This window comes from Nerophis lumbriciformis, linkage group LG18, assembly GCF_033978685.3.
Source record: "Nerophis lumbriciformis linkage group LG18, RoL_Nlum_v2.1, whole genome shotgun sequence".
Classification (NCBI taxonomy): domain Eukaryota; kingdom Metazoa; phylum Chordata; class Actinopteri; order Syngnathiformes; family Syngnathidae; genus Nerophis; species Nerophis lumbriciformis.
The window spans coordinates 32,448,075-32,474,136 of record NC_084565.2 but is presented as its reverse complement, the minus strand read 5'-3'; the positions used below and the strand labels follow the sequence as shown (position 1 = coordinate 32,474,136).

General features: G+C 38.0%; 1 protein-coding gene across 3 annotated transcripts in view; it reads right to left on the bottom strand.

The window, feature by feature from the left end:
- kita (KIT proto-oncogene, receptor tyrosine kinase a) overlaps positions 1-26,062 on the bottom strand; it is a 129,649-nt gene that overhangs the window by 11,410 nt on the left and 92,177 nt on the right. For all 3 annotated transcript variants that reach the window (XM_061978101.2, XM_061978099.2, XM_061978100.2), the window contains exons 13-17: positions 19,913-20,023; positions 19,654-19,795; positions 15,320-15,429; positions 15,106-15,236; positions 7,305-7,427 (exon numbers count right to left, since the gene is read on the bottom strand). In XM_061978101.2, coding sequence (XP_061834085.2) covers positions 7,305-7,427; positions 15,106-15,236; positions 15,320-15,429; positions 19,654-19,795; positions 19,913-20,023 — 617 coding nt within the window. The remainder of the gene's footprint in view (positions 1-7,304; positions 7,428-15,105; positions 15,237-15,319; positions 15,430-19,653; positions 19,796-19,912; positions 20,024-26,062) is intronic.

The following is a 26,062-nucleotide window of genomic DNA, read 5'->3' as shown; positions in this document are numbered from 1 at the left end:
AGACATGGATGACAGAGTCTGGTGTGGATTAACTTGACTGGCCTGCACAGAGTCCTGACCTGAACCCGATAGAACACCTTTGGGATGAATTAGAACGGAGACTGAGAGCCAGGCCTTCTCGACCAACATCAGTGTGTGACCTCACCAATGCGCTTTTGGAAGAATGGTGCAAAATTCCTACCTTGTGGACAGGCTTCCCAGAAGAGTTGAAGCTGTAATAGCTGCAAAAGGTGGACCGACATCATATTGAACCCTATGGGTTAGGAATGGGATGGCACTTCAAGTTCATATGTGAGTCAAGGCAGATGGCCAAATACTTTTGGCAATATAGTGAATCTCCACTGTACTGCTCCAGCTCTTGGACTGCCTGACGACAAGCTGCACTTCCATCTCTACGTTGCTGAAAGTGGAATTGTTGCCTCAGCTGTGTTCGCCCGGACACATCGATCAATCAGTCATTTTTTTATTCAGCCCTTAATCACAAATTCCTGAAAGGACTGCACAAACCACAACAACATCCTCGGTTCTGATCCCACATCAAAGCAAGAAAAAAATTCAACCCAATGCGAACAATGAGAAACCTTGGAAAGGACCGCAGATGATTAATCGTGCAAGGAATGGTTCCTTTTTTTAGGGCTGTTGCTGCTGCTGCTCTAATGGTAAAAACAATGTAAAACTATAGTCTTAGGTCATCCAATCACTTCATACTACACATACTGTAAACATTATCTGGTGGAATATTACGACACAACATGCAGTATGACGAGGTAAAGACCTAGTAACTACGAGCACATTCTAACCTGTATCGCTGAAATCCGTTCCATTTTGTCCACTATCGACACTGAGATCATTATTCATGCGTTCGTTACATCTCGTCTCGATTACTGTAACCTATTATTTTCAGGTCTCCCTATGTCTGGCATTAAAAGATTACAGTTGGTACAAAATGCGGCTGCTAGACTTTTGACAAGAACAAGAAAGTTTGATCATATTACGCCTATACTGTCTCACCCTTCCTGTGCACTTAAGATGTGACTTTAAGGTTTTACTACTTACGTATAAAATACTACTAGCTCCATCCTATCTTGCCGATTGTATTGTACCATATGTCCCGGCAAGAAATCTGCGTTCAAAGAACTCTGGCTTATTAGTGATTCCCAGAGCCCAAAAAAAGTCTGCGGGCTATATAGCGTTTTCTATTCGGGCTCCAGTACTCTGGAATGCCCTCCCGGTAACAATTAGAGATGCTACCTCAGTAGAAGCATTTAAGTCCCATCTTAAAACTCATTTGTATACTCTAGCCTTTAAATAGACCCCCTTTTTAGACCAGTTGATCTGCCATTTATTTTATTTTCTGCTCTGCTCCCTTCTCCCTTGAGGAAGGGGGGGACACAGGTCCGGTGGCCATGGATGAAGTGCTGGCTGTCCAGAGTCGGGACCTGTGCATCGGTTGGGGACATCTCTGCGCTGCTGATTCGTCCCCGCTCGGGATAGTCTCCTGCTGGCCCTACTATGGACTGGACTCTCACTATTATGTTAGATCCACTATGGACTGGACTTTCACAATATTATGCTAGACCCACTCGACGTCCATTGCATCTGGTCTCCCCTAGAGACCGGATGTCATTCTCATTGACATCCCACTGGGTTATGAGTTTTTCCTTGCCCTTATGTGGGCTCTGAACCGAGGATGTCGTTGTGGCTTGTGCAGACCTTTGAGACACTTGTGATTTAGGGCTATATAAATAAACATTGATTGATTGATTGATTTCTACTGTAACTCACACCAATCCAGGTCTGTGTCTGAAATCATTATTGTATGGAAGCGAGCAAAATAGTGGCGGTGTTACACATGATTACATGGAATTAATTGACGCATCTAGTGTTCACACAGATTTACAACAAACTCCTTTGGAGAATAATGATCTGATGTTGTATTGCGACAGGTCTTCCATGAGACCTAATGACAAAACTACATTATCAGGATATGCGATAGTTGACAGCAATGGACAGTGTTTTGAAGCACATAAATTACACGTTTCCTCAGCACAAGCAGCGGAATTAATAGTGTCAACACAAGCTTGTATGCATGGGGAAAATAAAAGTGTCACTGTGCACACTGACTCCAAGTATGCTTTTTCTGTAACGCTGGGAGAATCGAGGATTCATTACAAGAAAACCAATAAAGCACTCTAAACTGGTGCATGACTTATTAGCTGCTATGATGCTCCCCAGCACAATTTCTGGTTGGGAAATGCGTACGACATTCAAAAACAAATTCAGATGTAGCAAAGGGTTTACAGCTTAGCTGATGCACTGGCTAGAGAGGCAGCACTAAGTGGTTCCTTTCCACCGTGGATAAATACTAGTCTCGCTGCAATGCAAGTGTGGGTACCACCATTCACTAAAAAAACACCTGCTTTCTTTTCAAGCACAGACAGACCAGCCAGTGATAAAGCTATGGGAAAAGAAAGGTTGCTAAAGGGAAGGTGATGGTTTGCGGAAATTCATGAAGAAAGGATAGTTGGCTTACAGTTCACAGGGTGACCAAGCATGATCAAGCGTTGACTAGTTACCCTATTTTTCGGAGTATAAGTCGCACCGGAGTATAAGTCGCACCTGCCGAAAATGCATAATAAAGAAGGAAAAAAAACCATAAATCGCACTGGAGCCCGGCCAAACTATGAAAAAAACTGCGACTTATAGTCCGAAAAATACGGTACATCTTAAATCTGTTTTTTGCAGTCGGATTACAAAAACAAGATAGGAACTACATAAAGCAATGCTTTGCAAGATGCAACCCACAGGTAAATCCAGTAAAGCACGATCATTTACCAAAACCAGAGAGCATCTTCAGCAACGGCAGATTTAATTTGCTCTTATGCCAAAGGCAAGAGGTTATCTTCTTCTTCTTGACAGATTTTCAAAATGACCAGAAGCTTTTCCAACTAGGAAGGAGAACGCACAGACTGCGGTTAAATGCTTACTGTACTCCAAAACCAGGAGTATAAACATTTGGGGTTTTGGCACCAGCCGCTAAACTAGATCTGACCATCAATCTAAGTCTATTAGCACGAACCGATGAAGACTACTCGGATGAGAGGCGAAACGTCTTCCAAGACAAACCAAGCAGTCTAGTTGTGATCAATTGAATGATCAATTGAATAGGAACAAAGTTTTTAAAATTTACTAAAAAAACAACACACCCAGTGATTACACAGGGCCTGGAGTTAATATGAATTGAATTATGTGGACCCCGTCTTAAACAAGTTGAAAAACTTATTCGGGATTTACCATTCAGTGGTCAATTGTACGGAATATGTATTGAACTGTGCAATCTACTAATAAAAGTTTCAATCAAACAATCAATGATGCAGTGCAGAGGTGTTGGTCATCTACAGTTTGATAATCAGCTACTTAGTTACCTAAAACATTCTATTTAAAGTAGGGTATATTCAAGTGGGTGACAACTTTACTTATTTAGTAGAATATTACCAAAAGTTAGAGGTTTTTATCACCATGGTTAGTTAGCAAGTGAGATGGCTAGTTAGCAAGCTCACTGATTAGTTAGATAAAAGTTAAAGTAGTACCACTGATAGTCACACACACACTAGGTGTGGTGAAATTACTCTCTGCATTTGACCCATCCCCTTGGTAGGTGAGGGGAGCGGTGGCCGCGCTCGGGAATCATTGTTGGTGATTTAACCCCCAATTCCAGCCATTAATGCTGAGTGCCAAGCAGGGAGGCAAAGGGTTCCATTTGTATAGTCTTTGGTATGACTTACCAACAGTTGCAGAGGTTTTTATCACCATGGTTAGTAAGTTATTTAGCAAGTGAGATGGCTAGTTGGCGAGCTCACTGATTAGGTAGCGAGCTAGGTAGTTAGATACAATGAGTCTTCTATTTGAGATTGGGATTTAATTTAGTTGAGCATAAGGTGTCCACTATTAGTAACAGCTTTCAATGTGACAGGTTATGTTTTCACTCGCTATTTAGTTAGCTAGCGAGTTTAAAAAACAAGTAGGTTCATATTCAGGATGAGGCATTTATTTTTTGCATTGTAATATTCATTAGGTTTACATATCAGAGGAGCGGTACGTAGCCAAGAGAAGAAGTCGTTACAGTACGGCGTGGCGCGGTCGGGAGAGTGGCCGTGCGAGCAACCTGAGGGTTCCTGGTTCGATCCCCACCTTCTACCAACCTAGTCACGTCCGTTGTGTACTTGAGCGAGTCACTTCACCATACTTGCCAACCCTCCCGAATTTTCCGGGAGACTCCCTAATTTCAGTGCCTCTCCCGAAAATCTCCCGAGACAACCATTCTACCGAATTTCTCCCAATTTCCAGCCGGACTTAAAGGGGGACATTATCACAATTTCAGAATGGTTAAAACCATTAAAAATCAGTTCCCAGTAGCTTATTATATTTTTCGAAGTTTTTTTCAAAATTTTACCCATCACGCAATATCCCTAAAAAAAGCTTCAAAGTGCCTGATTTTAACCATCGTTATAAACACCCGTCCATTTTCCTGTGACGTCCCATAGTGAAGCCAACACAAACAAACATGGCGGAAAGAACAGCAAGCTATAGCGACATTAGCTCGGATTCAAACTCGGCTTTCAGCGGCTTAAGCGATTCAACAGATTACGAATGTATTGAAACGGATGGTTGTAGTGTGGAGGCAGGTAGCGAAAACGAAATTGAAGAAGAAACTGAAGCTATTGAGCCATATCGGTTTGAACCGTATGCAAGCGAAACCGACGAAAACGACACGACAGCCAGCGACACGGGAGAAAACGAGGATGAATTCGGCGATCGCTTTTCTAACCAACGATTGGTATGTGTTTGTTTGGCATTAAAGGAAACTAACAACTATGAACTAGGTTTACAGCATATGAAATACATTTGGCAACAACATGCACTTTGAGAGTGCAGACAGCCCAATTTTCATCAATTAATATATTCTGTAGACATACCCTCATCCGCGCTCTTTTCCTGAAAGCTGATCTGTCCAGTTTTGGAGTTGATGTCAGCAGGCCAGGGAAGCTAGGGTCGATGTGAGCCAAGACATCCAGGGGGTTTAGCTCGCTCGTCTGCGGGAACAAACTGCCGCCATTGCTTGCCGTGCTACCGAGGTCCTTTGTCCCTGAATTGCTCACACACTCCGGCAGATTCAATGCGGGTCTGGCAGCAGATTTCTTTGACTTTATCGTTGGAAATGCATCTGCTTTCAGTGTCGCAGGATATCCACACATTCTTGCCATCTCTGTCGTAGCATAGCTTTCGTCGGTAAAGTGTGCGGAACAAACGTCCAATTTCTTGCCACTTTCGCATCTTTGGGCCACTTGTGCAACTTGAATCCATCCCTGTTCGTGTTGTTACACCCTCCGACAACACACCGACGAGGCATGATGTCTCCAAGGTACGGAAAACAGTCGGAAAAACGGAAAATAACAGAGCTGATTTGACTCGGTGTTTAAGAAAATGGCGGATTGCTTCCCGTTGTGACGTCATCGCTCCGAGAGCGAATATTAGAAAGGCGTTTAATTCGCCAAAATTCACCCATTTAGAGTTCGGAAATCAGTTGAAAAAATATATGATCTTTTTTCTGCAACATCAAGGTATATATTGACGATTACATAGGTCTGGTGATAATGTTCCCCTTTAAGGCACGCCCCCTCCAGGTCCATGCGGACCTGAGTGAGGACAGCCTGTCGTCACGTCCGCTTTTTTTCCCCATATAAACAGCGTGCCGGCCTAGTCACGTTATAACATCTACGGCTTTTGGAGAGTGTACAACTGCACACACAACAAGGAGACGAAGCAGAAGAACGAAGAAGAGACAGTCATGGCGACGACGAGTAATAAATGGTAAATGATAAATGGGTTGTACTTGTATAGCGCTTTTCTACCTTCAAGGTACTCAAAGCGCTTTGACACTACTTCCACATTTACCCATTCACACACACATTCACACACTGATGGAGGGAGCTGCCATGCAAGGCGCTAACCAGCACCCATCAGGAGCAAGGGTGAAGTGTCTTGCTCAGGACACAACGGACATGACGAGGTTGGTACTAGGTGGGGATTGAACCAGTGACCCTCGGGTTGCGCACGGCCACTCTCCCACTGCGCCACGCCGTCCCTAGAGTAAGAAGAAGAAGTACGCTTGCCAGTCATCAGAGAAAGATAATGACAGAATAGAACGAGGATGGACAATTCAACCCTAAACTCACTCCTTTCCTGCAAATTAAATTTCACAGATGCTGCCCATACCTATGCTAATTCAAAGGCTGTGCTACTGGCTGCAAAGCATTGCACATTCAAATACAACAATGAGTAGAGGAGTGTTATGTGTGTGTTTATGGCTCCCTGTGCGTTATCGAATCAATTTTAAACTCCTTTTATTTGTTTTTAAATGTCTAAACAACCTCGCGCCAACCTCTCTCTCCTACCTCCTTCAGCTTTACTGCCCCACCCGATCCTTAAGATCAGCCGATCAGCTGCTGTTGACGGTCCCTGACACAAGGCTGAAGCTTAGAGGTGACAGAGCTTTCGCCGCTGCTGCTGCTCCCAAGCTCTGGAACGACCTACCTCTGAGTATTAGACAAGCCTCCTCTCTTCCTGTTTTTAAATCTCTCTTAAAAACATACTTTTATTCCATGGCTTTTAACACTGAGTGATATCCATCCTGCAATGGCGCCCTATAATACACATGCTGTGAACCTGTTTTTATGTTTTTATTTATTCTATTTTATTTATTTATTTTTTATCGTGTTTTGTTTGTGTTGTGTTTGCTCGGTACTCGTATTATCTTTTAACCTGCCCATTGTACAGCACTTTGGCTACCCCTGTGGTAAATTTTAAATGTGCTTTTTAAATAAAGTTGATTTGATTTGATGTGTAAATAAATGAAGGGAATTCTAGCTATAAATATACTCCTCCCCCGCCCACCTCAACAACCTCCCCCCAACCTCCCGAATTCTGAGGTCTCAAGGTTGGCAAGTATGCACTTCACCCTTGCTCCTGATGGGTCGTGGTTAGCTCCCGCCATCAGTCTGTGAAGGTGTGTGTGAATGGGTGAATGTGGAAATATTGTCAAAGCGCTTTAAGTACCTTGAAGGTAGAAAAGCGCTATACAAGTATAACCCATTTACCATTTAAAATGCGGTTCAAAAAGTAGTTGGAAGTTCTGGGTTTTGTGTAACAACTGCCCCCTATATGAGTGGAACAGGGAGATCTTGCATGTCAGGATTTGCAGTTTAGTTCAGTTCAACCTGTGGTAAAGATGGCTGCACACTCACGTTGCCTTTGACCACGTAGTTGTAGTCTGTAGTGATGTCGCGTGCCAAGCCGAAATCACAGATCTTCGCAACCCGTCCTTGAGTCAGCAGTATGTTCCTGGCCGCCAGGTCTCGGTGGATACACTGGGGGAAAAAGCAGCACTAATGAGACACCTTCAACGCATGACCGGTCAACAATACCACATTAGTCTTGTTGTTCCAGCTCGGTGTCGACACTCGACGCCGTTGCGCGTTTGGCCACGGTATCGTTCACCATCAGGCTACAACATGCTCTCTGGAAACACGAGCCATTCTTTGTGGAGACAGGAATCGAATAAATCAAGAGACCTTTCGCCACAAAAGTACGGAGACAGGACGTGGACGTGCAAAAAAAACAAAACATGGAGTTGTTCCATCTTTTAAACACCCTTTTTGGACATTTGCCCTGCAGAAAATTAGAGAGGTCAAACTAAAGGTAACTGATGTTGGGCGTGTTTGATGGGTTTCATCAAAGACACAAACAATACATGACTTATAGTTGACTTTAAATTAGGGCTGTCAAAAAATAAGTTAACTCATGTGATTAATCACAAACAGATATTGCATTAATCATGTACAGCACAGGTGTCAAACTCAAGGCCCGCAGGTTAAATCTTCATGTAAATCATTTTGTATAGCCTCCAAATGCCTGTAAATAATATGTGCCTTACATCAGTGGTTCTAAAAATGTTTCCACCGAGTACCATCTCAGAAAACACTTGGCTCTCCAAGTATCACCATAATGACCAGGAAATAAAGTGGCATAGCTTTGGCCACTGTAACATTACACACAGTTTGAACAGTAACACTGTGTTTAAATATTTAATTAAGTGATTATTTGGTGTACCACGGTTTGAAAATCACTGCCTCATATTTTCTTTTTCATCAAGTACCATCTCAGAAAACAGTTGGCTCTCCAAGTACTACCATATATAGACCATGAAATACAGTAGCATAGTTTTGGCCACTGTAACATTACACAGTTTGAACAGTAACACTGTGTTTGAATATTTAATTAAGTGATTTGGTGTAACACAGTTTGAATATCAGTGCTCTATATTTTCTTTTTCACCAGGTACCATCTCAAAAAACACTTGGCTCTCCAAGTAACACTATAATGACCATGAAATACAGTAGCATAGTTTTGGCCACTGAAACATTACACACAGTTTGAACAGTAACACTGTGTTTGAATATTTAATTAAGTGATTATTTGGTGTACCACAGTTTGAAAATCACTGCCCTATATTTTCTTTTTCACCAAGTACCATCTCAGAAAACAGTTGGCTCTCCAAGTACTACCATATAGACCATAAAATACAGTAGCATAGTTTTGGCCACTGTAACATTACACACAGTTTGAACAGTAACACTGTCTTTGAATATTTAATTAAGTGATTATTTGGTGTACCTCAGTTTGAGAATCACTGCCCTATATTTTCTTTTTCACCAAGTATCATTTCAGAAAACACTTGGCTCTCTAAGTACCACTATAATGACCATGAAATACAGTAGCATAGTTTTGGCCACTGTAACATTACACACAGTTTGAACAGTAACACTGTTTGAATAGTTAATTAAGTGATTATTTTGTGTACCACATTTTGATCTCTGCCGTATATTTTCTTAATAAATGTATTAGTTTTTTCCATTTTGACAGAAACAAATATATGTACTGCATGAAATTGAATATCTTTTCAACTTTAACAGTAACGAATATTGCAACAAATATTATATTATCATACTTTTTAAACATTTTTTTCTGTCAAAACTTAAAATAAAAACTGCTTTACTTATGATTTCAAAGGAAGTTATAAGAGTAGATTTTAACGTTAACGTTTTTTTTTTAAAGCATTATACTGTAAATTTAATAAAACTGTCACTGTTTTTACAGTAATATTCTCTCGACTGAGCAGTTAGTCATTTACCGTAAAATGTATGGTTGTTGTTTTTACAGTGTGTTACTGTAAATTGAAAAAAACAGTACCACATTATTTTAATGGTAAAAACTGTCAACTCCGTTACCAGAATTAAAAAAAACAGCGGTACTGTTTTTCCATTTATCGTAATATGTTGTAAAAAGCACAGTATATTTTACAGTAACCTTCTGGTCACTGAGTATATATATATATATATATTTTTTTTTTAAATTTATTTATATATATTTAACATACTGTATATACACACACACACAGACACACACACAGACACAGACACAGACACACACACACAGCACCGAAAATTCCACCGCCAAAGAAATACTTTGCTCACCGAAACCAGATGTGAGGACGTATTCACTTCCGCTGGCAGGCCGCGTCTTTTCTTGCACGCACGAATGACATAGCTTGCCCAAAGATGACGTAAAATTCACAATCAGGTGACAATTCCGTTTAGACTGCAGTCACGTTTGAAAAGTTCAGATTCCAAACAAATTCAGACTGCCTCCTAATGTGGACCAAATCTAATGCGAAAAGATCAGATTTGAACTAGCAAAAAATATCCGATCTGTGTCACTTAAGGGCAAAAAAATATCTGATTTGGTGTGCAGTGTAAACTGGGCCAATGACGACGTCTGCCGAGATGTTTTAAAGAAGACTTTGAATTTAAGAATGTTAATTCATGAATATTAAATAATGAAATACTGTTCCAAGATTACATACATCCTAATAAAAGACTCTGTAATAACATTTTACAGACACAAGTTGTATTCTTATTCCACACTTGTGCTACAGCATACATCTCATTGTGCAAAATGTGAATGTTTTAAGGTGAAGAAAATGTGTTCTCTGAAAGGTGTACATGTCTCAAATTATTTCACAGCAGAACCCACTCCCAGATATGCAAGGTACAGCTCATGAAAATACAAAATGTTATTTTCTATGTAAATGGGCCAAAATTCATTATATTAGAAAAATAATACAATGTAAATGACTGATGTTATTTGATTAATATAATAAGACATTATACTTGTTATGTCATCTTTGGAACCTGTGATGCTGGCGTGGCAACAGCGTGCAAGTCTGATGTGCTCGTATGTGGGCCAAGGAATGGTCAGGGACTTTGTATGTTTGCTCAGACACATGAGAGATTAGAGGGAACACTCTGTTATAAACACACACACAGAAAACTTTCACGCACACAAACACACAAGCAAGCATACTCTCTTGCACATGCTTCCCACTCCGTTCTGACACAGGTTCACTTTAAAAACAAATCGATTATAAATGACAACAAAAAAAATACCTGTAGTGTGTCTTCAGCTCAGCTGAGTGTTTCACCCTATTATTTTTTATAACGCCCAAAAATGTGCCTAATTTCGGCATCCCCCTCGTTCACAGCCCCAGTCGGCAGTGTTTTAGCTATTTCTAAATTACTAATCCTTGTCTCCATGGCGACAAATAAAGTAGGTTTCTTATAAGTATCATCCCTGCAGGACAAGGAATAGCTAAACATGCTTCACTACACACCGTAGCTCACCAGCGTCACAATGTAAACAAACACCATTGGTGGATCTACACTTGACATCCACTGTAATGATACCAAGTACAGTAGCGTATCGAGGCAATACTACTATGATTACGTCAATATTTTTTGGCATCACAACATCTTTTGTTTTTTAAAAATGTATATTACTGTATGATTATAAACTCAGGAAATTTGTCCCTGGACACATGAGGACTTTGAATATGACCAATGTATGATCCTGTAACTACTTGGTATCGGATTGATACCCACATTTGTGGTATCATCCAAAACTAATGTAAAGTATCAAACGACAGAAAAATAAGTGATTACTACATTTTAACAGAAGTGTAGATAGAACATGTTAAAAAAGAAAGTAATCAGATATTAACAGTAAATGAACAATTAGATGAATAATTCATTTTTTACCACTTGTCCTAAATGTTGACTAAATAATAGAATGATAAATGACACAATATGTTACTGCATATGTCAGCAGACTAAATTAGGAGCCTTTGTTTGCTTACTTACTAATAAAATACAAGTTGTCTTGTATGTTCACTATTTTATTTAAGGACAAACTTGCAATAAGAAACACATGTTTAATGTACCCAAAGATTTTTTGTTAAAATAAAGCCAATCATGCAATTTTTTGTGGTCCCCTTTATTTAGAAAAGTATCAAAATTATTTTGGTATCGAGACAACACTATTACATTGTCGTTATGGGGTAATGCTTGTGGAATTTTGAGGAGAAAAAAATGGATATTCCATTTTGGAAAAAGGCTGTAACATAAAATGTGGAAAAAGTGAAGCGCTGTGAATACTTTCTGGATGCACTGTAACAGTTGCTGTTGAAAGCATGTTGCTTGTAGTTGTCCGTAGTAAACTATCCAGCATGGAGGAAGAGCTTTCTCTGAATTAGATAGAAAGTGCCATTTGAGATTAAATTTACTCCGGTGATATCTCAGCTCTCAGTGACCGTGGATGGAAATAACGTTGGTCTTGTTAGGCAAGCTTGGAAGCTAAACTTGTCATTCAATAAACTCCTTTTATTTGTCCATATCTGCTTGCTATTCATTCCTGCTTGTGGCTCAACATCAGCTGGAACGGCGCGGATTATCTTTTTTGTTTTTTTTGTTTTTTTATTGGACTGAGGGTCACATCTGCTGTGTGAAAAGAAATATTGGTAACACTTTAGTATGGGGAACATATTCACCATTAATTAGTTGCTTATTAACATGCAAATTAGTAACATATTGGCTCTTAATTAGTCATTATTAAGTACTTAACGCCTTATTCTGCATAGCCTTATTATACAACAACCCCAACCCTAACCCAATAACTCAAAATTAAGTCTTTGTTACTTAGAATATGTTCCCCATACTAAAGTGTTACCTTGATCTTTTATTATTATTATTATTATTATTTATTAGAATTTTTTTTTCTTTTCCCTGAGGTAACTCTCTTGAATGATTCAATAAAGTACTATCTATCTATCTATTTAGGCCCAAATCGGCCCAATTATTATACAACCAGTAAGCCATTAACTAAGAGTCTTCCCTCAATAACCTCAGAATTATTGCTTAATAGTAACCCTAAGCGTTTGGGGCGGCATAGCTCGGTTGGTAGAGTGGCCGTGCCAGCAACTTGAGGGTTCCAGGTTCGATCCCCGCTTCCGCCATCCAAGCCACTGCCGTTGTGTCCTTGGCCAAGACACTTTACCCACCTGCTCCCAGTGCCACCCACACTGGTTTAACCCTTGTGTGGTGTTCGGGTCTGCGGGACCCTTTTTAATTTTTTATTAAAAGAAAAATTATACAATTGATTAATTTTTCAAACTGAGACTCACTGACTTTGGCTCATTTTGTGTGAAGAACATATCAGAATACATATTTAATGACCACACACCATACACCCCCCTACACATTTCTATTACATATAACATGTCCGGGCTATTAGGAGTGTGGAAATTGATGTTCTGTGTACCCCACCCACCCACACACACACACACCAGGCCTAGACAGGAGGAGGACAGAGTGTAGGTACACAGAACATCAGAGGGTCAAATGTGCGAGAAAATGAGAGCAGACAGTGTTGACAATGTTGCAACCTTGTGTGGGAACATTGTGTGCAGAAACACAAGAAGAATCCCTGTGGGATGCAGAAACTGGCAGAGAAATTTTCCGTGCAACGTTCATATTGTTGTTACTCAGCCAGCGTTTGTGGGTCTGATGGACCCGTTGCATTTTGTGGCTTTTAATGCCTCACAAGCAAACACTTTTATGTTAAAATACTGAACAGATGTTTATTGGGATAAGGTGAACATCTGTTCAGTATTTTTAACATAAAAGTGTTTGATTGGGAGGCATTAAAAGCCACAAAATGCTACGGGTCCAGACCTACAAACGCTGCACTGCAAAAACTGGACTCTAAGTAAGATTAAATATCTCAAATAAGGGTGATATTTGCTTATTTTTTGTCTGATAAGAATTCTTCTCACTAAGCAGATTTTTTACTTGTTTTAAGTGTTTTGGTCCTAAATGATCACAGTAAGATATTACAGCTGGTTGCTGAGGTATAATGACCTATATTGAGTAAAACATGCTTGCAACTAGAATATCAACTGTTGCAAAGCTGTGCCATCAACACTCACAAGTATAAAACTACTTTTTTATAGTAAGAATTTCTTATTTCAAGCATGAAAAAAAAATCATGACTCTGACACAATTGTGTCTCATAATTAAGACAGATGACAGCCAAATGGACATTGCTGCTTTATTTTCAATGAAATAGAAAATATGTACTCATATAGTAGTACAGTTATTAGTGAAAATATACTTATTTTAAAGGTATTTTTGGGTCCATTGAGGTTAGCTAATTTGACTTGTTTTGGAAAGTCTTGACAAGCCACATTTTCTTGTTCTATTGGCAGATAATTTTGCTTAGTTCAAATAAAATACCCCTAATTTTTTTCTTTTTTTTTGAACACTGACTTTTTGCAGTGTGACTGAGTAACAACAATATGAACATTTTACATTTAACACAAGGGTTGAATGTAACTTAGATATTGGGTTTCACGATGTAAAAGTGCTTTGAGTCACTAGAGAAAAGTGCTGTATAAATATAATTCACTTCACTAACCCTAACCCTAATATGTTCCCCTAGTGTCCAAATAACTCTAGATTAAGTCTGTTACTTTAATAAGCAACTAATTAATGGTGAATATGTTCCCCATACTATAGTGTTACCAAAATATTTGGAAAATCATTTTTACCGCGTTATTTCTGACAGCCCTAATTAAAACCAAACTGTAATGGGTTGCGTACAACCTCGACGGATGTGCGTTTCTAAGGGAAAAGCTTATGAGGGACCGCAATGTCCCTTTGGGACAGAGGACCCTATTGTAATTGTAAGGTTTTATTATTATTATTCCGGCGCCTCTTTGAGCTGTAATTTGACCCCCGTAACATGCTTCAAAACTCACCATTTTTGACACACACATCAGGACTGGCGAAAATTGCCATCTAATAAAAAAACCAAACCCCAAAACTCAAAATTGCGCTCGAGCGCCCCCTAGGAAAAAACAGACAAAACTGCTTGTAACTTCCGGTAGGAACGTCGTAGAGACATGAAACAAAAACCTCTATGTAGGTCTGACTTAGACCTAGATTTCATACATAGACATCCTTCAGCAAAAATCAACAGGAAGTTGGCAATTCCCCCTTCAAAACAAACGTTTTGTAAAAACAGTCACTTTTGCCTCTTTGAGCTGTAATTTGACCACTTTAACATGCTTCAAAACTCACCAAACTGGACACACACATCAGGACTGGCAAAAATTGCGATCTAATAAAAAAAAACAACCTCAAAACTCAAAATTGCGCTCTAGCGCCCCCTAGGAAGAAAACACAGACATAACTGCTCAGAGGAAGAAAACTCGGACAAAACTGCCTGTAACTTCCAGTAGGAATGTCTTAGACATGAAATAAAAACCTCTATGTAGGTTTTACTTAGACCTACATTTCATTTATTGACAACCCCCAGCAAAAAACAGGAAGTTTGCAATTCCCCCTTCAAAACGAAAGTTTTGTAAAAACCGGTCACCTTTTTTCAAACTATCTCCTCTGAGCGCGTTTGTCGTGTCAGCTTCAAACTAGCACAGGAGAGAGATTGAACCCTTCTGATTAAAAGTTGAGCAAAGAGTTTTAATTACTGCTCCGGTTTGGATTTTATGTGCCGTCAAAGTCGGTCCCGTCCATCGCTGCTTGCAGCTTTAATTTTTATTTGTCATTCATCATTACACTTAGTTTGGTAACTCACATTCTTGGAGGCTAAGAATTCCATCCCTTTGGCCACCTGGTAGGAGAAGCTGAGAAGGTCTTCGGTGTCTAGAGACAGACCGTCGTCGTCAAACATTTCTTCCTCGCCGTCTTCTTCAGGATGGGAACCAACTGACAGAGGCAGGAAAAACTTCACTTGGGATGTTTCCCACAGCACGTCTGACAAGAGGAAATCAATAAATATCCCCACTGGCCTTTGAGGAATGAGCGTCTCTTCTCGCCGAATGATGATGATGATGATGATGACGGCGGCGACTCGCCAGCGGCAGAAGGCCTCATACTCATGTAGCCGTTCAAGCTGTTGCTGCGAGGAGGAGGAGGAGGAAAAGAGCAGTCTGAGAAGGAGCCCACGTGCAAACACCTTCCCCCTACGCACGTTCTGGGTAGTAAATACCACTTGGCTTTTTTACTCCAGCTCACGATAAACACTCCAGGCCTTCACGCTCGATTCAAGATTATTTTCTCAGATCACATTATTATTATGTGTAGGGGTTCACGTCACTTTTAAAAATATGACCGGAATTCGACCGAAAAAGACACGGGGCGCTTTTAAAATGGAGGAGAATCAATTTGGTTGGTTCGGTTTCTCGAATTCCATCACGATAACCATAGCGTACAAATATAATTTGTGTCAGTTTGCAACATTTCACAAGGTTTCGAGGGTAAATCAAGAATTAGACTTCCTTTTTATTTTCATTCAAATTTGAACTTTACAGCACAGATAAGAACGAAATTTCGTTACATAAGCTCATGGTAGTGCAAGATTAAAAAAGCAATAAGTTGCATATATAAATAAATAAATATATATAAATAATATATAAATATATATATATAAAATAAAAAATATATATATAAATGAATAAATAAATTACTGTACAGATAAATATATTGCACTTTTTCACATGTTTGTGGATGTATGTTATATTGTCTTTTTTATTCCAGCGCGTTAATCCATTTTGGGGGGAGTTGAGGGGATAATTTAATTATGATGCGTTCAAGAGTCTTACGGCCTGAGGGAAGAAGCTGTTACAGAACCTGGAGGTTCTGCTTCGGAGGCTGCGGAATTATTTAACAGTCGTATCACAACACAGCATTATTGCAAGAGAATTGACGGACCAAACTCACGAATTAATTTTGTTCTGTGTTCTCTAATTTTAGTTTTTAATGTTTATGTTCAATACCTTGGTGAAGCGCCCCCTTCAGAAGCCATGAAGTATTGACTTATAAAGAAACTTAAAAGGCCGAGGAATATTGTTTAAGCGCATCTAAAAAATTTGTGATATTTGTTGCATCCCATTTTTTTCTACTATGTTATTTTTTCGTGTTTCAGTTAGTGTTGTCCCGTTACCTATATTTTGGTACCGGTACCAAATTAATTTCGATACTTTTCGGTACTTTTCTAAATAAAGGTGACGACAAAAAATTGCATTATTGGCTTTATTTTAACAAAAAATCTTAGGGTACATTAAACATATGTTTATTATTGCAAGTTTGTCTTTAAATAAAATAGTGAACATACAAGACAACTTGTTTTTTAGTAGTAAGTAAGCAAACAAAGGCTCCTAATTTAGTCTGCTGACATATGCAGTAATATATTGTGTCATTTATCATTCTATTATTTTGTCATCATTAATAAGGACAAGCAGTAGAACATGAATTATTAATCTACTTGTTCATTTACTGTTAATATCTGCTTAATTTCTCTTTTAACATGTTCTATCTACACTTCTGTTAAAATGTAATAATCACTTATTCTTCTGTTGTTTGATACTTTACATTAGTTTTGGATGATACCACATATTTTGGTATCAATCAGATACCAAGTCGTTACAGGATCATACATTGGTCATGTTCAAAGTCGTCATGTGTCCAGGGACATATTTCCTGAGTTTATAAACAGAATATACATTTTTTAAAAACGAAAGAAGATGTGATGCCAAAAAATATCGACGTAATTATAGTAGTGTTGACTAGATACGCTTCTGTACTTGGTATCATTACAGTGGATGTTAGGTGTAGATCCACCAATGGTGTTTGTTTACATTTTGACGCCGGTGAGCTACGGTGTATAGTGAAGCATGTTTAGCTATTCCTCGTCCTGCAGGGATGATACTTGTAAGAATCCTACTTTGTCGCCATGGAGACCAGGATTAGTGATTTAGAAGTAGCTAAAACACTGCAGACTGGGGCTCGACTTTAGCCGCTAGCTAGCTAGCCATGTTTTAAAGCATCTCTTCCTGAGGGCGTTTCAGTGTTATAACTTCACCTTCATCTTTAGTTTTTAAGCCAAAATGCGTCCGTTCTCTCTTTTCTGTCTACACACATTGTCTGCTTGTAAATACTCTGTGATTGTGCGCTGCCGAACATGCTCGTCTGCTCGTAAACCAGCAATGACACGACGTGACGACGACGTGGGGGCGGCGGACCGGTACTTTCAGAGGCGGTATAGTACCGAAAATTATTCATTAGTATATACTAATACCGGTATACCGTACAACCCTAGTTTCTGTTAGCGTTAGCAAATGTCGGAAATTGACAAACTCAGCATTGTTGAGTACAGTGGTACCTCAACTTTTGAGAAAACAGTTGTCTCTCGGTTAATTATTATGCTTTAAGTTGCAAGCAAAAACATTTATTTACAAGCATCCCCGCCATTAGTTGCCGTAGCAAATGTCAGTGTGATGGGAAAATTTATAATTTTCAGATATAATAAGATATATATTTTTTCCACAACACAGTGGATCATTTAAGATCTGCCCAAAACATCTGGTCTTATTCCCTAACATTAGCTTATAGTTAGAGATGGACATACATTTGTTTTTCCACCATTGGAAGGAATAAAGTGAGTGTGAGGAACAATGCTGAGAAAAAGAGATGGATGATATTCATTGAATTAAAGAAAGAAATCATCAAAAACATGACTGAGCAGGTCGCTAGCCAACTTGGTGGTGCACTGCAAGTCTGCACAAAACTTAAGCGAAATGAGTCAATAATGCCAGCCAAGGGCGTTAAAATAATATCAAAATAATATCAAAATGGCGGTCAATTTATCCATGAAAATATGGAAAAGCTGCTGATGGTGTATTTGACGTAAAAGCAGCTGGAGGGAGATGCCATACAAGTCCACTCTCCAAAGTAAATGCTATGTATTAATATTACAATACTATATATTATTTCATAAAACTACTGTAGTAAATTATATTGTATTGTTTTTATACAATATTTATCATCTAAACATTTGTTTTTATTTTTAAAAGGCATTTTACATGTTAAAATGGTGCTGGTTTTGGAGGGGGGAAAGCACCGATTAAATTGATTTTAATTCATTTCAATGAGAGACAGTTCTGTCACAGAACCAATAAGTAAGTTGAGGTACTTCTGTACTTATAAAATTGCTCTAGCAATAGAAGTTGGGTGTATCATTCTTGTTATAAATATTAATAAAACAAACAATGGCCAGTTAAAAGTCGGCTACTTACAAAACAATCGGAACAAGATTTTGAACCTATGACAAATTGTGACAGTATTCTCGGTGATAATTGGAAGAGGGACGATATATTTGAGATACTTATTGATAAAAACATCTTATAAGATGTTATTACGATACTGAATGCTGGTGCATCAATACTGGTTCATTGGTAATGTTACTATTAGAGATGTCCGATAATGGCTGTTTTGCCGATATCCGATATTGTCCAACTCTTAATTACCGATTCCGATATCAACCGATACCGATATATACAGTCGTGGAATTAACACATTATTATACCTAATTTTGTTGTGATGCCCCGCTGGATGCATTAAACAATGTAACAAGGTTTTCCCAAAATAAATCAACTCAAGTTATGGAAAAAAACTGCCAACATGGCACTGCCATATTTATTATTGAAGTCACAAAGTGCATTTTTTTTTTTAACATGTCTCAAAACAGCAGCTTGGAATTTGGGACATGCTCTACCAGAGAGCATGAGGAGGTTGAGGTGGGCGGGGTTGAGGTAGGGGTAGCGGGTATATTGTAGCGTCCCGGAAGAGTTAGTGCTGCAAGGGGTTCTGGGTATTTGTTCTGTTGTGTTTATGTTGTGTTACGGTGTGGATGTTCTCCCGAAATGTGTTTGTCATTCTTGTTTGGGTTCACAGTGTGGCGCATATTTGTAACAGTGTTAAAGTTGTTTATATGGCCACCCTCAGTGTGACCTGTATGGCTGTTGACCAAGGTAGACATTATGTGACTGGGCCGGCACGCAAAGGAAGCGCCTTTAAGGTTTATTGGCGCTCTGTACTTCTCCCTACGTCCGTGTACTACTCCGTACAGTGGTGTTTTAGTCATACATTTTACTTTTTGAAATAAATACCGATAATTTCCGATATTACATTTAAAAGCATTTATCGGCCGATAATATCGGCAGTCCGATATTATCGGACATCTCTCATTACTATACATCCTGATATCTATTTCTGGCCCCAAGGACAGATCGTGGTTTTGCGCTGAACCAAGAGTATGTGCGGAATACTGGTAAAAACCACTGACCCCGCCGTCTCCTTTTGTGATAGAATGTTCCGATAGTAGCAATCTTCCTCCATCTTGGCGAGGATGAAAGATTCCCTCTTCCTGCGCAGAAAGTTAAGCAGGTCACCAAAGCAGCAGTACTCTGTAATCACCAGCGTGGGGCCTGCAGCCACAGATCGACACACAAAAACAAGTCACGGTTAATCAGATCGGCAACACCACAATGCGGTAACGGCTCGGTCCCTAACTTTTATTGAGAGCCACAGCGGCTCGTACGCACCTCCCACGGTGCAAGCTCCCAGCAGGTTGACGATGTTCACGTGGTTGCCCAAGTAGCTCAGGACCTTTAACTCAGACATCAAGGCTTCTTTCTCTGTGGCGTGAGCGCTCGCTGCGGAAGAAGAATGTTTAAAAGGAACATCAGGGGGTCAGGGCTTTATGCCGGAACTTAGCTGTTAAAATATGCCCTATTGGGCACACTTCGTTTTGTGTGTCATTAGTTTTAATGTTAACAAGCTGTGTTTCCGACAGTTCCTAGAATCCACAGTGCAAAAAGTTAGTGGTCAAAAACAAGAGAAAAAAATACAAAAATTAGGGGTATGTTATTTGAACTAAGCAAAATTATCTGCCAATAGAACAAGAAAATTTGGCTTGTCAACGCTTTCCAAAACAAGTAAAATTAGCTAACCTCAATGAACCCAAAAATACCTTAAAATAAGTATATTCTCACTAATAAGTGCACTTTTCTTGGTAGAAAAAAAAATTAGACCTCTTTGCTCAATATGTTGAAAAATATTCTTAAATGAAGTAAATGCTAGTGCCATTATCTTGACATAATGATATGCGCTCTGCATTACATTTCTTGGAACCAGCAAACTTATACTAAAAACTAATTTATTGTTAATGGAAATTCAACAAGGCAACCGATTGTTACTCTCCGGGTCTCCTAGCCGCTCAGGCAAATCATATGGTCTAAAAATGCATTTTTCCATCGATAACATGACATCATCGCGCCAAGTTTGTGCTCTTTCAGTCAATTAGTGCGCATTTATACAGCCTGGCCCCCGGCCAATTTTTTTTTATTGTAATTTTGAAGAATTTATCTGAATGTGCATGAACTATTTCGGTTCAAGAGTGTTTGAAATGTCACATGTTAAATGTTTAAATATTAACTGTCAGTTATGTGGACACTAGGGGAACATATTAGGGTTAGTGAAGTGAAGTGAATTATATTTATATAGCGCTTTTCTCTAGTGACTCAAAGCGCTTTTACATAGTGAAACCCAATTTCTAAGTTACATTTAACCCTTGTGTTAAATGTAAAATGTTCATATTGTTGTTACTTAGCCACACTGCAAAAAGTCAGTGTTCAAAATTTTTTTTTTTTAAATACAAAAATGAGGGGTATTTTATTTGAAATAAGCAAAATTATCTGCCAAAAGAACAATAAAATGTGGCTTGTCAAGACTTTCCAAAACAAGTAAAATTAGCTAACTTCAATGAACCCAAAAATACCTTAAAATAAGTATATTCTCACTAATAACAAGTGCACTTTTCTTGGTAAAAAAATAAAATATGAGACCTTTTTGCTCAATATGTTGAAAAATATTCATAAATTAAGTAAATGCTAGTGCCATTATCTTGACATAATGATATGCGCTCGGCATTACATTTCTTGAAACCAGCAAACTTATACTAAAAACTAATTTATTGTTCTTAATGGAAAGGCAAGAAGGCAACCGCTTGTTACTCTCGGGGTCTCCTAGTCGCTCAGGCAAATCATATGGTCTAAAAATGCATTTTTCCATCGATAACATGACATCATCGCGTGCTCTTTCAGTCAATTAGTGCGCATATATACAGCCCGGCCCCCGGCCAATTTTTTTTTTTATTGTAATTTTGAAGAATTTATCTGAATGTGCATGAACTATTTCGGTTCAAGATTGTTTGAAATGTCACATGTTAAATGTTTAAATATTAACTGTCAGAGTTATTTGGACACTAGGGAAACATATTAGGGTTAGGGTTAGTGAAGTGAAGTGAATTATATTTATAAAGCGCTTTCTTCTAGTGACTCAAAGCGCTTTTACATAGTGAAACCCAATATCTAAGTTACATTTAACCCTTGTGTTAAATGTAATATGTTCATATTGTTGTTACTTAGCCACACTGCAAAAAGTCAGTGTTAAAAAAAAATACAAAAAAATTACAAAAACTAGGGGTATTTTATTTGAACTAAGCAAAATTATCTGCCAAAAGAACAAGAAAAAGTGGCTTGTCAAGACTTTCCAAAACAAGTCAAATTAGCTAACCTCAATGAACCCAAAAATACCTTAAAATAAGTATATTCTCACTAATAACAACTGTACTACTATATGAGTACGTATTTTCTATTGTCTCATCGAAAATAAAACAGCAAAGTCCATTTGGCTGTCATCTGTTTTAATTATGAGACACAATTGTGTCAGTCATGATTTGTTTTTTTTTCATGCTTGAAATAAGAAATTCTTACTTTAAAAAAGTAGTTTTATACTTGAGTGTTGATGACACAGCTTTGCAACAGTTGATATTCTAGTTTCAAGCATGTTTTACTCAATATAGGTCATCAAATCTCAGCTACAAGCTGTAATATCTTACTGAGATCATTTAGGACCAAAATACTTAAAACAAGTAAAACATTCTAACATAAAATCTGCTTAATGAGAAGAATTATCTTATCAGACAGAAAATAAGCAAATATCACCCTTATTTGAGATATTTAATGTTACTTAGAGTTCAGTTTTTGCAGTGCACTTTCCAGGGATGGGCGAGCTACTTGGAAGTGAAGTGAATTATATTTATATAGCGCTTTTCTCTAGTGACTCAAAGCGCTTTACATAGTGAAACCCAATATCTAAGTTACATTTTTAAACCAGTGTGGGTGGCACTGGGAGAAGGGGGGTAAAGTGTCTTGCCCAAGGACACAACGGCAGTGACTAGGATGGCGGAAGCGGGGATCGAACCTGGAACCCTCTACCAACCGAGCTATACAGCCCCACTTGGGAAATGTAGTAAGCTAAACTACAAGTTACTCTTGACTAAATGTAGCTGAGCTAGCTATCATCAGAGAATTGTAGCAAGCTATAAAAATAATTCAGTCTAAGCCTGGGCCCCTGGATGCTTAGCGTGATAACGTTAGCACTTTTGATAACAAAGTTGCTAATACTTGGTAAATATTCAGGTCACAAAATGTAAATGGAGTTTTGTTGACGCTTTTTGGATGTTTTTTTAAGCAGGCTTTATGGGCGCAATAGACGCAATGACGTCATTAGCTCCCATTTGCTGACTTGCTAGCATTTGTTTACACTTTAGAATGCATTAAAAAGAAAAACATATGTGTTACATAGGGATTGTGAATGGTAAGTGAAATGAAAAAAAAATTGCAGTTCCCCTAATGTAGCCTCTAAAGGCTTAGTGGCCACATACGTGGACATCACCTTTTAGCTCTTATTTCCAAAATTGTGTACACTACTGTATTGGGGTCTTATGGCCACTTATGTGGACACTTATACTGCCATCTGGTGGTGTCAGAAGAGTATAACATACAATGGAATTTGGGAAAAAAAAAAAAAAGTGTAAACATAAGAATTAGCATGTCACTAAACATGAAGTACATGTTTGTGTACTTATGGACTAAGTACATCATATCAAAAGATGATTTAATTTGTATTCTAATTAGGGTCCAATAAGCCCAAATAGCAAAGAGAAACAAAAAAAAGCATGTAAACAAACAGCTTGGGCCATAAGAGGTTTTTAAAGGTATAAATCGATGTTAAAACAGACCAAATGGACGTTTTAAAACGGCCAACATTTTTTTCAAACGCATTAGGACACTCAAGTCTCGCTCTTGTCATTTTCCTGAAACTTGGCAGTCCTGTATCACGTTCGTGGCGAAAGAGAATTACCCTGCATATTGTCGTGAAAAGTCTTCAAAATTGAAAAGTAATCATTTGCAGTAGAGCAAACAAGTGAGGGAGATGATAGCGTTTTCTCACGTTTGGTGCTCATAAACCGGCTCTTGGGACACATTATAATTTTGGAATATCATTACAAATTGACATTTGCATAATAAGGGACCTTAGGCAATGGGATTATTAATTAATGATACGCCTAATACAGTCGTCCCTCGCAACATCGCGCTTCAAAGATTTGCAGCATATTCTACTTATTTTTGGCCAAAATTAAGCATTTTTAAGCACAGAAATTGCTGAATGGGCTAAAATACTGTCTCTATGTTGATGAATATGCATTGTCCTAATTCAAATAAATGGTAACACTTTAGTATGGGGAACATCATCTAAGTGACAAAGACTTAATTTTGAGTTATGTGGTTAGGGTTAGAGAGTTAGGGTCAGGATTGTTGTATAATAGAGCCATACAGAATAAGGCCTTAATAAGTACTTAGTAATGACTAATTAAGAACCAATATGTTACTGATTTGCATGTTAATAAGCAACTAATTAATGGTGAATATGTTCCCCATACTAAAGTTTTACCATTTATTTATTATACAACAACCAGTTGTAGGTTTAGATCTTTTAAACTTATCTTTTATCTTTATCTTGGTAACACTTTAGTATGGGGAACACATATTCACCATTAATTAGTTGCCTATTAACATGCAAATTAGTAACATATTGGCTCTTAGTCATTATTAAGTACTTATTAATGCCTTATTATACAACAACCCTAACCCTAACCAAATAACTCTAAATTAAGTCTTTGTTACTTACAATATGTTCCCCTAGTGTCCAAATAACTCTTAAAAAAGTCTTTGTTACTTTGAATATGTTCCCCATACTAAAGTGTTACCAAATAAATAAATGAATAAACTCTGAAAATATTTATGATGAATAATTCCTACTTTGCCAATTCAGGCCGGTAACGAATTAACAGCAATAAACGAGGGTTTTATGTAAAATGTCTCTTATTCCCTCCATCAGTATGTGAATGTGTGTGTGAATGGGTAAATGTGGAAGTAGTGTCAAAGCGCTTTGAGTACGTTGAAGGTAGAAAAGCGCTATACAAGTACAACCCATTTATTACTGCGGTTGTAGTTGCATGACAGCATCACAAAGAGTGCCATTTTTAATTATTATTATGGTTTTTTTTTTTTTTTTAAGCTTGCGCTGTGGAAGGCAGCTGCATCTCCACTAGCTATGTAGTTCTATATCTTTTAAACTTATCTTTATCTTGGTAACATTTTAGTATGGGGAACATAGTCACCATTAATTAGTTGCCTATTAACATGCAAATTAGTAACATATTGGCTCTTAATTAGTCATTAAGTACTTATTAATGCCTTATTCTGCATGGCCTTATTATACAACAACCCTAACCAAATAACTCTAAATTAAGTCTTTGTTACTTACAATATATTCCCCATACTAAAGTGTTACCAAATAAATAAATGAATAAACTCTGAAAATATTTATGATGAATAATTCCTACTTTGCCAATTCAGGCCGGTAACGAATTAACAGCAATAAACGAGGGTTGTAGTTGCATGACAGCATCACAATGAGAACCATTCTTAATTATTATGTTTTTTTGTTTTTTTTTAAGCTTGCGCTGTGGAAGGCGGCTGCATCTTCACTAGCTATGTAGTTCTATATCTTTTAAACTTATCTTTTATCTTTATCTTGGTAACATTTTAGTATGGGGAACATAGTCACCATTAATTAGTTGCCTATTAACATGCAAATTAGTAACATATTGGCTCTTAATTAGTCATTATTAAGTACTTATTAATGCCTTATTCTGCAACAACCCTAACCCGATCTCTAACCCTAATTCTAACCAAATAACTCTAAATTAAGTCTTTGTTACTTACAATATGTTCCCCATACTAAAGTGTTACCAAATAAATAAATGAATAAACTCTGAAAATATTTATGATGAATAATTCCTACTTTGCCAATTCAGGCCGGTAACGAATTAATAGCAATAAACGAGGGTTTTCTGTAAAATGTCTCTTATTACTGTGGTTGTAGTTGCATGACAGCATCACAATGAGTGCCATTTTTAATTATTATTATGTTTTGGGGTTTTTTAAGCTTGCACTGTGGAAGGCGGCTGCATCTTCACTAGCTATGTAGTTCTATATCTTTTAAACTTATCTTTTATCTTTATCTTGGTAACATTTTAGTATGGGGAACATAGTCACCATTAATTAGTTGCCTATTAACATGCAAATTAGTAACATATTGGCTCTTAATTAGTCATTATTAAGTACTTATTAATGCCTTATTCTGCATGGCCTTATTATACAACAACCCTAACCCTAACCAAATAACTCTAAATTAAGTATTTGTTACTTACAATATATTCCCCATACTAAAGTGCTACCAAATAAATAAATAAATAAGCTCTGAAAATATTTATGATGAAT